The sequence below is a fragment of the Panthera leo genome, chromosome C2 (genome assembly GCF_018350215.1).
Source record: "Panthera leo isolate Ple1 chromosome C2, P.leo_Ple1_pat1.1, whole genome shotgun sequence".
Taxonomy (NCBI): domain Eukaryota; kingdom Metazoa; phylum Chordata; class Mammalia; order Carnivora; family Felidae; genus Panthera; species Panthera leo.
The window spans coordinates 26,057,885-26,070,455 of NC_056687.1; the positions used below are offsets into that span (position 1 = coordinate 26,057,885).

The 12,571-nt window shown below is 40.5% G+C and overlaps 1 protein-coding gene across 3 annotated transcripts in view; it reads left to right on the forward strand.

Annotated features, from left to right (window-relative positions):
- Nucleotides 1-12,571, forward strand: part of BTG3 (BTG anti-proliferation factor 3) — a 41,944-nt gene that overhangs the window by 19,814 nt on the left and 9,559 nt on the right. The window contains exons 1-3 of one of the 3 annotated variants that reach the window (XM_042955749.1): nt 892-955; nt 5,019-5,197; nt 9,034-9,171. In XM_042955749.1, coding sequence (XP_042811683.1) covers nt 5,025-5,197; nt 9,034-9,171 — 311 coding nt within the window. In that variant the 5' untranslated portion in view covers nt 892-955; nt 5,019-5,024. Of the gene's footprint in view, nt 1-891; nt 956-1,212; nt 1,397-5,018; nt 5,198-9,033; nt 9,172-12,571 lie in introns of those variants that run through there. The other 2 variants (XM_042955748.1, XM_042955750.1) reach the window with 2 other exon arrangements.

A 12,571-nucleotide genomic window follows, 5' to 3' on the forward strand; every position in this document is an offset into this window, starting at 1 on the left:
GTATAATTTTTTTTTAACAAATAAAAGCTTATTGTATTGGCTTTAGAATTGCCTAATAATAAAAAAAAAAGTGCTGTGAATCTTGAATCACCAGTATCAGTAATAAAAAATAAAATATTCATAGAATAGGGTTGAAAACATGCTCTCAGGCCCAGAAGGCAGTGAAGAATCTGGTCCATCTACAACTTGAACAATCAGGGCTTGAGCAATTTACATGTTTTAGCTGGAAACAGTGAAAACTGGCTCTCTTTCAGTAATAATTTTTAAAAGAAGCACCTTGTATTTTTCTAGTCTGATGTATTAAAGTACTTTGGCAAACCTAATAACATGGTGCCAATTCAATGTAAAAGATCGGAGAGATGCTCCTCCTTTTCTTCAGAACGTTAAAATGTACCTTTTCCACATTTGTATTTGCTGAGATTAAGCTCTGTGTTTGGGAAGCCCTTGAGTAGAAGTGTCTCAGAAATAGAAAGCTCGGGCTCCCAAGGTTTCATTCATTTGGCTGACATCCCTGGAGCCCGTTCCTTGTGCAAGACACTGTACTCAGTGCCAGGCAGGTACACCGGCCTACAGGAGGTAGTCCCTGTTCTGAAGGAACCACTGTCCTGGCCAGGGAAGGGCCCAACTAGGGGTTCTAAACAAATAACCTAAAATATCACAGAGCGGCTGCACAGTTGACGTGCCTGAAATTACCCCAAAGACGAGGATCAGTCCACAAATGCAAAGTCTTCCTTCCATCTGATACGGGTCGCCACCCCACCTCTCAAGAAGAGCTGAAGCAGAGCTGCTGGGTCTAGAACTCATGGCCCCAGATTGTTAGGGGGCAGGTTGGCAAGGAAACACAAGAGGGGGAAGCGTTGGCTCAGGCGCGACCCCCGATGGCGACGCAACAGGCAGGGCGGGCGGGGGTCGGTTCGGCCCTCACCGTGATCTCAACGCAGGATGGAAGCATGAGGTGCTGTGGGCCTCGCCGTCGGACCAGTGGGTCTGTCGGCGCGTCGCGCGGCTCGGGTCTCAGGGTCGGGCTCTAGGCGAAGCCCCGCCCCCCCTTCCCCCCCCCACCCCCCCCCCCCGGCTCCTCCGCCCCCGCCCCCTAAGGCGCGCGAGCCGGTCCCGCGCGGCGCCAACCCTTTCCCGGGTCATTGCCCCTCCTCTCTTCCGGGCCGCGAGCCCCCCGCGCGACGCCTCAAGGCTGCGCTCGCTCGCGCGCGCGCGCTCTCCTGTCCGCCCGCCCTCTCAGCGCGCGCTCGGCCGCCCGACGACGCGGGAGCCACACGCTCCGGACTAGGCTAGCTGCGCTCGCTACCGCCGAGCGCCGGCCCGCTGAGGCGGCGCCCTCGGTTCCCCGCCCGGAGACGGTCGGGGTCGCCAAATCTGCGGCCCCAGGGCGGCGGCGGTAAGGAGACCGGGACGGGGGAGGCGGACATGGTGGAGCCGAGGGCGCCGGGAGGAGGGTGGTCCCGGCGACCAGAGGCCACGTCGAAGGCTCGCGGCGGGCGGCGCGCCAGGGAAGGGGGAGGAGTGTGGGATCGAACCGGATTGCATCGGCCCTGCTCGGCAAGAAGGAAGGACTGTGGACCGAGGGGGGCGGCCCGAGAGGGTTTCCGCACGACCCTCGGCGGGTTGGGGACGGAGGAGACGCCGCCTCGAGGCTCCTGCCACGTTTCCACCGCGCGTTACCCTCCGCTCGGGGTGGGCGACAGCCTTGCTCCTTCCCACCACCCTTCCGCGTCCGTGCGTTTTCCCAAGCCGGGGACCCGGCTTGCTGTCCGGGGGGTCGCGCCTGAGGGGAGCGCCGTCCTGGAACCCAGGGCCCCCCGGAGGCTGGAACCTGGCCGGCGGCCGCGGACCGCCGGGCGAACGGGAAGACGCACCCCGCGAGGCTGTTTGCGGGGGAGGAGGGGAATGGGGCTCCAGGGCCCTTCCCCCGCTTAACTCGGGGAAAACCGCGATTGCAGAAGTTGGACGCGCTCGCAGGCCGTTCTTTCCAGAGTGGGTGGAGATGTTTGATGCCTACTCACCTAGCACTCTTAAAACCCAAGCGTGAGTGCTTAGCAGCAGGTTTTTGATGGCTTAAAAAGTCCGAGTCCCGGCCCCGTGGGAAATCCTGTCTCTCCTCCTCGCCCGGAGCCCGCTTTGTAACGCCGCGGAGGCTGGTCAAGGGCTCCTCACCCCTACGGCCGGGATCCCCGCTTCCTCAACCTTGGGAATGTCTATCAGGAATATTTGTTTCTAGAAACGGTTGCGATTAGCCTTTCGTTACAACACAAGGAAAAGTGCAAAGTTATAAACTCCTGGAAGGCTGAGCTTGGTTTTCCTTTGGATTTTGTGCACGCCGCTGTGAGCGGAGGAGCCTGTGGAACAAAGTAGAACTTGAGCCGCCGCCGCGGTGACTACGTCCCAGGATGACGTCACCGTGCGATATTTAAAATGGGAGCTTTTCGCTCGCGGTGTGGGTGGAGGAATTGCGGCTACTTAAGACGCCTTTGGTCTTACTGGACCTGCTTGCTTCCAGTTTCTCCTTCTCTGACTTTATAACTACCTCGTTTACCTTTTGGTACTCCCAGAATTCTAACTGGTGGGAGTGGGTTAATTTTTCTGCTATTCCAGGCATCATTCCTTCAAACCGAAAAAAAAAAAAAGTAATTCCATATGACTCATCCTGTGTTACAACCAATAGCAACCACTAAGTGGTTCTTTCCTTCCTTTTTTTTTTTTTTTTATTTTTGATAGGAAACAGAACAAAACAAAAATGAGAACAAAACCCTGAACTCAGATATGTAGAACATAATAGACAAATTTAATGAATGAGAAGAATGATCTAGTTAAGGATTCAGTACTTTAGTGTGGTTCCTTGTTTTCTTTGGTGAGATGGAAGCTAACGTAGTTCCATCAACAAGCAACTTTCATCTCAAACCGTATATTAAATTGCAGTGGGCTATCTTTTCCATCATAACACGGTGGAATATAAATACAGCCTTATGAAGTGGAAATGGCTCAACATTTTTTTAGGAGTACGCCTCACAGCAGTTGCAGAAGGCAGAGATTGTGTGTACCTGCAAGCTCTTATATGCAACCTAGTACCTGTTGTCTGGTAGCTGGCATTCTGTGGTTCCAGGAGAAAGGTTTGGGTGTCTTCCCATCCAGGATCAGAGTGGGTATGGCTGCCAGCACACTTCTCAGATAACTAGAATTTCTTTCACAGTGAGATCCCTTGTTTGAATTTGCACAAGGAGTAAAGGAATCTCATTATGAAGAGGGATTTTAAGAGGTGTGAGAAAACAAACGTGTGAGAACACAAAAACTATCAGTTGGCTAGTTGGTTTTTATACTAAATATAGCAGACGCTGTATGTCTTTAATAATTGGCTCTGGAAAGGGTGATACTGCTTGGTAAATGCAGCATGTGAATAACTCCAAGTTACTTCCAGCAGCCAAATGAATGAGCTCATCGTGTAAAGCCAGAATATACATCGAAACAATCCCAGGACAAGGTTTTTGCCTTTATGGATTAATCAATGATAAATCAGATCTGCCATTCTTGAGGCAGTTCCAGAATGCAGCTACATCTCTGATTATTTCTTTTAGTTTGATTTTTCTGTAGATGACCCTGAATTTCTGCTCTCTTAAATATGTTTTGATAGAGCCACTATTTTTGGTCATATCTTTTAGGCAAATATATTTCTGTTCCTGAAAGAATGCTTATAATAGAAACTCATTGCTGAATTTTTTCTTTTTTTTTTTTTTTTTTTTTAAGGTTGCCTTTTTTTTTTTTAATTGTTTTTTTTTTTTTTAACGTTTATTTATTTTTGAGACAGAGAGAGACAGAGCATGAACAGGGGAAGGGCAGAGAGAGAGGGAGACACAGAATCTGAAACAGGCTCCAGGCTCTGAGCTGTCAGCACAGAACCCGACGCGGGGCTCGAACTCACGGACCGCGAGATCATGACCTGAACCGAAGTCGGCCGCCTAACCGACTGAGCCACCCAGGCGCCCCCTGAATTTTTTCTTTATGTGTAACAGCTTTGTTCAAATAGGATTCACCTAGCATACAACATACACGTTTAAAATCTACAGTTCATTAGTTTTAGTATATTCACAAAGTTGTGCAGCCATCACCACAATCAATTTAGGACATTTTCTTCACCCTACAAGGAAACCCTGTACTCACTGACATCTCTCCTCCTTTCCCCTATCACTCCTGCCCCTAGACCACCAACCTACTTTTTGTCTATGTAGATTTGCATATTCTGGAAAACTCCTATAAATGAAGTCATACAATGTTTGGTCTCTTGTAACTGCCTTCTTTCCCTTAACACAGTGTGTTTGAGCTTCACCTGTGTTGTAGCATGTATCAGTATATCATGCCATTCTTCTTTTTGTTGCTGAATAATATTCCGTTGCATGTATATACCACATTTATTTGTCCATCAGTTGACAAATGTCCATCAGCTGGACATTTGAGTGCTTTCACTTTTTGGCTGTTAGGAATAATGCTAATATTGACACTTGTGTACACGTTTTTGTGTAGAAGTAGGTTTTCATTTCTTTTGGGTATATATAGCTATGAGTGTAGAATTGATTGGTCTTATGATAATTCTGTCTAATGTTTTTAGGAATTGCCACTGTTTTCTATAGTAGCTATACAGTGCTGGCTTTCAAAGTGGACTTGTGTTTTAAAGTTCAAATTATTTCACAAAATTTTAAACTTATGTTATTGTAGCTAAATGTTGACAAATTTAGTAAAAAGTATATACTATCTCTGATTTATTTTAGCCAGCAGGAGCAATTTGGTGTGCTCTCTTTATTGAACTTCACAAAGCTAAGTGATACGGTTTTTAGATAGTATTATTATAAGGTCTTTATGGTATAAATTAGTGGTTATTTTCCCTCTTCCAGATCTGAGCCAATGAAACAGAAGATAAAAGAAGGGAAGCTGTGGAGGAGGGGTATTTTGCAGAGCTTTATCTTCCAGTTTTTATGTTCCGTTTTTTGAGAAAAACCGTTTTATCTTTGCAGGGAAAGATGAAGAACGAAATTGCTGCTGTTGTCTTCTTTTTCACAAGGCTAGTTCGAAAACATGATAAATTGAAAAAAGAGGCAGTTGAGAGGTTTGCTGAGAAATTGACTCTTATACTTCAAGAAAAATATAAAAATCACTGGTATCCAGAAAAACCATCAAAAGGACAGGCCTACAGGTAAAGGATTAAATTGGACAGTTACATTGGACTAAGTGGAGAGGCTGATAGCACCTGAAATGAGTGCAAGGCCAGAGGACTGAGGGGGTATCCAGTCCATTTCTTTCACAGTTTATCTGCAAAATACAGAACTCTGGGGTGACTTTGGTATTTTTTTCCTTACACATTTTAAAATACGAGTATTTGTTGGTGGTGTCCCACTGTCTGGACTTGGGAGGCCAGTACTGTTGGCTTATGGGAGTTAGTCTTGTGATTGTAGTTTGGTTTCTGCTTGAGTGGATTTCTTTATGTCAGGTACTTGAGGGTTTTCACAATTCTAGAAGATCCCTAAAACCTATCCATAAATGGACATGGTAAGAGTTGAGAGAAATGAGTTTCTTTGTTTCTACAAGTGAATTACGTGTTACACATTTTTGGAAAAAATAAAAGTTTTATGGCAAAAGAGAACTGAGTATTAGACACCTAATGCATTTTGACACAAGAATAATTGCATTTATACTATGCATAATTCTTTATGGTAGAAACCACTATAACTTTTATTGATGAAGATAATTTGTTATGATCTACAACTGGTAAATACTAGCTCTGCGTTTTAAAGTCAGGTCTCACTGACCCTAAATTCTTTAGGGCTTCTGCATACCACAGTTTAACCGCTGCCTTGTCTCTGAGAGGGAAAATAACTCTCACTTGCAGCTATCTGTTGTACTCTGGTTTATAAGTTACATTTTTAGGGGCGCCTAGGTGGCTCAGTTGGTTAAGCATCTGACTTCGGCTCAGTTCATGATCTCACAGTTCATGAGTTCAAGCCCCACTTCAGACTCTGTGCTGACAGCTCAGAGCCTGGAGCCTGCTTCAGATTTTGTGTCTCCTTCTCTCTCTGCCCCTCCCCTGCTAGAACTTTCTCTCTCAGAAATAAGTAAACCTTAAAAAAAAAAGTTACATTTTTAGCTTAAAGAGCAGGCTCCTGCAAACATGTCCTGGCATGCTAATTCCCTGGACCACTGTATTGAGAACCTAGATTCTACTAAATGAACTCAGCTGTCAAACCGTGCCCCATTTGTGGAGGTGGCCACAAAAAAATAAAACAGTGTGACTACAGAAATTCTTTTATTTATGCATATTGCTGCCCCCATCAGCACTTCTGTGCTTTGATGTAAAAAGGACTTCATTTCATTTGCTGAGCTGTAGCAAGTGCAAGACTATTCAGGGAATCTACAAGGGAAGTGAAAATATGATTTGTTTAGTTCTCATTTCCTAGAAGCCACAGGTGAGCATGTATTCTATTGAAAAGAAAAGAATCAAATTTATTGATGTATTTTCCTCTTCATTTTATTTCCTAGTAAATTGGAAAATGTGGCGAATTAAAGTAGAAATGTGGATGTTCTATATAAAGCAGACTCAATATATTTTTTATCTTCTCGCTTGATTCTCTTAATTTTTTCTGCACATCTTCATATCTGATAGAGTGAACAGCTTTTTTAAGTTAGAGCTGTTGAGGCTTTTACACTGATGTAATTGACATTGGACAAAGACTTTTTTGGAAGTGCCAAGACAACTTTTACTATTACTGAAAAAGGAGACACTGTCAAGTAAATGCTTAAAGGTCAGACAGTGTACAGTTTCATTTCCATTAATTCTAAAAACTTGAGGAAAAAAAATTAGCTAAACAGGATTAAATTGGCATATGATCAGAAGTATCATTATTGAGTCATTTTGAAGCTGTCTTTGAAGTAGAAAACTATTAGACTTAATGGTGGGTTGTTACTATTATAAAAATGAATAGAATATAGGATTAACCAGTAAGAGTCTTGAATCCATAGAGTAGGTTGTAAGTGTTCATTTTCTTCTAAAGTGTTTATAAATTAAAATAGTTTCTCCACAGTATATACAAATAAGAGGCGTTTATAGGGCAATTTGGCAATATTATCAAGATCTGTAAAAATACTCCTACTCTTTGAACAGTAAGTCTCCTAAAAATCTCTTCCAGAAGTATAATCAGAAATGCAGATAAATATGTATGAATATGGATGTTTCTTTATAATTGCAAAAAATTGGAAATAACTGTCAACATTAAGTAAATGATAGACTATTTTTATGCAACTTTTAAAATCTTGTTTTTGAAGACTGGCTAATGGATGAGTAGTCACAGTATAAAGAGTTTAAAAAAACAGCACAAAAATATGTAAGGTATGCAAATTTTGTTGAAGCAGAGTCTCTAAGCATCTTTATTTACATATATATTTTTTAAGCTTAGAGTCTACATCATCCTTACTGTAGATAACAAAAACACATACATCTAACATCTATCTTACCTATAACTGCTTTTGATCCTAGGGCACATGAGGCTTTTGAATCAACTTACACAGCACTACAATTTGTAAACATAGGACCGTCTTAAATAAAGGAACAAATAGCATCTTACCTGCATAAAATAATTTTTTCACTCTGAATTGCTTACTTGTTAATGGTGATGTTAAGATTAGTACAGACAGAATAGGGTATTTAATAAAAGAGATTTTAGAGTCTTGTCCAGATTTGACCCTTGAATTCACCACTTTCTAGTTGTGATGTTGGGCAAAATACTCAGACTCTGCCACCTTTTTTTCTTACAGTGGGGAAGTGGTATCTAACTTACAGAATAATATGAAAATTAGAAGAATTAATACATGCGAAGCATCTAGTAAACTGTCCATTTTATAGTAAACTTTGAGAAAGAATTATTTAGAAATCTGTATTCACTGTTAATGAGAATTTTTTCACTGTTCTAAATGAAAATTGAAATCAACTAATAAAATAATTTTTAAAACTTTAAATAGCATGTTTTTCTATTCATACTGTTTTATTTAATGGTATAATTACTATTTTTCAGCAAACTTGTATGTTCCATATTTTAGAACTTTGGATCTGAGGAAAAAGTGAAATGACTTAATCGGAATTCACCCAATAAATAAGTGCTGGGACTGGTACTAAAACCTGGGTTCTCGTGATTGATTTCTTAGTTGTAGGCAGTAAATACTTTTATTGTACCCACCATTTCTGTTACATAATCAAAATGCTTAAATTAGTATGTATTTTTGCGTTCATCCTGGGAGCCATCTTTGAGCATTCCATTAGGTAGAGGTGGTATTTCTTAGGTTTAAAAAATGGAACAGAGGCTATATTGGTTTAAAATTTTTTTTCAAAAAAAAATTTTTTTTCAGTTATTTTGACAATTTTTTTTTTTTTATGAAAACCCTTTGGTAACAAATAAATGAGATAAGCCAATAATACTTTGGATTGTATTTTAATCTTAACTATGTGATATGAATAGTTCTGTGTCTTAGACTGATTCTGTATTTTAGAACAATGATAGGTGTTTCTTAACACTTATTATCTGGGATGTATATGCAAGGAAATGATCAAATCACAAGAATTTGAAAATATTTTAAACATTGGTTAAGGTGTTTTGTTAGTTGTGGAGATTTTGTTATATAGTAACTTGGCCTATTAATACTACCTTTAGAGCTCTAAGTAATTTCATGCACCTTTAATACTCCTTGCTCATTTCATGGACCTGTGAGATTGAGTAGTTTCTGGCTAAGATGAGGTAGAGCCAGTTCTTCAGATTTCTCTGGGCTCGCACAGAAGCCCTCCTCTTTCCACCAGGCTGAGTAGTCTTGTTGATGCTTCCTCTTTGCCTTTAGTTCGCATTTATTATCTACTTAGGATACATATGCTCCAGCATTCTCCGCCAGGGTTTGTTTGTTTTAAATTCACATTGGCAAATACTAGTAATATAATGAAGTTTATGATTAAGATTCAATTAAAGCTATTAACATTATTCTACTTTGTTGTAGATGCATTCGTGTCAATAAGTTTCAGAGAGTTGATCCTGATGTCCTGAAAGCCTGTGAGAACAGCTGCATCTTGTACAGTGATCTAGGCTTGCCAAAGGAACTCACTCTGTGGGTGGATCCATGTGAGGTGTGCTGTCGGTAAGTTCTTGAGTGTGCCAGCTGAGAGGATTACCATGCTAGAACTGATTTTATGAAATTCTCTCAGGTATTGCCTGCCTGTGTATCTTTATGGCCAGGTTTTTGCTTTCTCAGTTGTTAATTTTGTAAAGTAATCTGAAGGTGAAGGGCTGGTTACATTCCTGTTTTACAGCTAAAGAAACTTACAGCTTAAACTTACTTACAGCTAAAAACTTGGGGCACCTGGGTGGCTCAGTTGGTTAGGCATCCGACTTTTGCTCAGGTCATGATCTTGCAGTCTGTGAGTTCAGTCCCCGTGTTGGGCTCTGTACTGACAGCTCAGAGCCTGGAGCCTGTTTCGGATTCTGTATCTCCCTCTCTCTGCACCTCCCCTGCTCACGCTGTCTCTCTCAAAAAAGTAGGTAAAGATTAAAAAAAAAAAAATTTAAGAAACTTAAAAACTGATTGGGCAGGGTTTTTATGGTTCTACCAAGAAGTTTATTATACACCAAAAAGCAGAATTTAGATAGCTAGACTCCTATAGGTCAATTATTTTCTTTCATTGGTGGTGTGCATGTCTTTCCTGTCTTCAGATAAGAAAATAATTCCAAATAGTACTGGATAATAACTTTTGGTTGGGGTGCCTGGGTGGCTCAGTTGGTTAAGCTTGGTTTTGGCTCAGGTCATGATCTCACGGTTCATGAGTTCGAACCCTGCATCCGGCTGTGTGCTGGCAGCACGGTGTCTGCTTGGGATTCTCTCTAACTCACTCTCTCTCTCTCTCTCTCTCTCTCTGCCCTCCCCTCCCTCTCTCTCCAAATAAATAAATAAACATTTAAAAAGTAATAATAATAACTGGGGCGGGGGGGTTCTGTTTGTTTCTACTCTTGCCTCCCTCTCTCTTTTTGGTTTTTAAGTGACCAAGTAATATTTTCATGGTTTTGTTTTTATAACGGAGATTATTTCTACTCTTCTAATGAGCAGAATTATACATAGGTGAGTGTTAGGTATGATATTTAATTGAATTCCATTCATTCTAAAAGCATTTATTGTGGACCAGGCATTCTTAGTTTTGGGGTTTTAAAAAAATGAAAGTAGCATTCTGCTATCAGGTTGTTCAAAGTGTAATAAGGGAGAAGAAAGAACAAGCAGATTACAACAGGGTGATTTATACTATAATAGATATATGTATAAAATGTAGGAGTTTGTGGCACAAAGAGAACGTTACTGCCTCTGCTGGGCAGTACTCTGCTGAGTGATATGTGAGCTGGGTGGAGAAGGATGCAGTTGACTAGGTGACAAAGTGGGAAGGACATTTCCATGCAGGAAGAAAATAGGATGAGTAAATTCTTGGAATCCCTGTGAGTGATTTCCTACAGCTGTTCCTTTAAGGTGTTTCTCTTTGGTTTTAAGTGCACTTCACCTGTTGACTATAGTAGAGATACTTTTTGATGCAACCATAATATATTCCAAAGGTGGACTATGGAATTTGATCTGATCTTCAACAATAAAAGTAAAGATGATGACATGTCATGCCAAAAATACATGGTAATTCTTCCACCAAATTATTCTGGACCACAATGGCGTTATTTGGTAAAAGCTGCTGTTATCAGCTTATTCTGTGGGAAACTTAGGTACTAGATTCTTCAACACTTCTTCTCAGAAAAAAGGGGAGCAAGACATCTCAAGTTGTGGTCCAAGAAGGTCAAACATTTTTAGATTCTGGGACTAATTAAGGACTCCTTAAGCCAAGGTGAGACTTTATAGACTTTGGCCACTGAACCCCTGCTGAGGACCTTAGTATACAAGAAATAGTTAGCACAAAGTGACTATATTGAATTGCTTACTTTTTTATTAGGCCTGCACTTAGATCCTGACTCTTATTTAACACACAGTTCTTTTAGTTGGTTACATAGGTTTTCAGCCATAAAAATTATAAGCAGTGTTGGAAAGGGGCTTTTTCATGTAGTTATAAAACTACCAAAAAAAAAAAATACCATGTAGTCTTAATGTGGAGACAGGAGCAAAAAAGCTAAAGAGTTGGCACAAATGTATTATCACCCAATCAAATAATGAGTATTATTTAATATAATGATCCTGAGTCATTAGGGAAATGTTTCTATGTCCAAAGATGTGTTTAAGAATTTGGATAATTGTAGGGACTCCTGGCTGGCTCAGTCAGTTAAGCATCTGACCTCAGCTTCGGTCATGATCTTGAGGTTTATGAGTTCGAGCCCCGCATTAGGCTCTGTATTCACAGCTCAAAGCTTGGAGCTTGCTTCAGATTCTGTGTCTCCCTCTCCCTGCCCCTCCCCTGCTTGTGCTCTCCCTGCCCCTCAAATAAATATTTTTAAAAATTTTAAAAAAAGGTTGGATAATTGTATAAACATTTTGGACATATTTATTTGAAATGACTTAACTAAATCTTGGCACCTGAAGATGAAAACTCTAAATAGCTATTCTACTTAGGTGGATACTTCATTGCTTAATAATGCCAGATAATGAAAAATTATTGTTCCTTCATGTTATTAATATAAGAAAATCTTTGCATTCAGTAGCTTTATAATAATTTTACATACAAGTAAAATTTTGCCAACAATTGACTGTGATGTGATATTTTTTCACAGCTAATAGAAGTTACCCTCAAGGGCACCTGGGTGGCTTGGTAGGTTAAGCGTCCAACTCTTGGTTTCGGCTCAGGTCATGATCTCACAGTTTTGTGGGTTCAAGCCCCATGATGTGCTCTGCGCTAGCAGCACAGAACCTGCTTGGGATTTTCTCTCTCTGCCCCTCTCTATTTCTGTCAAAATAAATAAATAACAACAACAAAAAGAAATCATCTTCATTATGTGATAACAGAACTCCAAAAAGAAAGATGTGCTAGTGATTGAGTAGAGGTGATTGCTCTAAGTTAATAGAGGAGATTGCAATATTGATTAGTACTTTGGGACCAAAACTATAGAGATAAACATTCTGAAAATTAAAGCTGATCCAGCAGTTATATAATAGAACAAATATCTGAGTCATTAATAATAACTCATTGGTACACTAGAGACTAAAGTTATGAAAAAATTGAAATGCACTCAAAAAGAACATTTTTCATAGTATGACTGAGTTATTCCATTAGTATAAAATATTGGAAGTGTGCAAGGAGTGTTGATGTAGTTAAAAGGTTATTGTTTAATGAACTATGTGAGGAGATACAAAATAGATAATGGATCCTTCCTACAAAGAGAATGCCTGCGAATGGGTGGCAGCTTTATTATCCACTCAACATTCTATACCTTTTTTTTTTTTTTTTAGAATTTCTATTATCCTTTTCCTGATCTAGAGCATTAGACACTATTAATGTTTCAAATTAACTAAATGGACTTAATATTTAGCAGCATGTGGTTGAAAAATGGAAAGTTTAAAAGTTGTC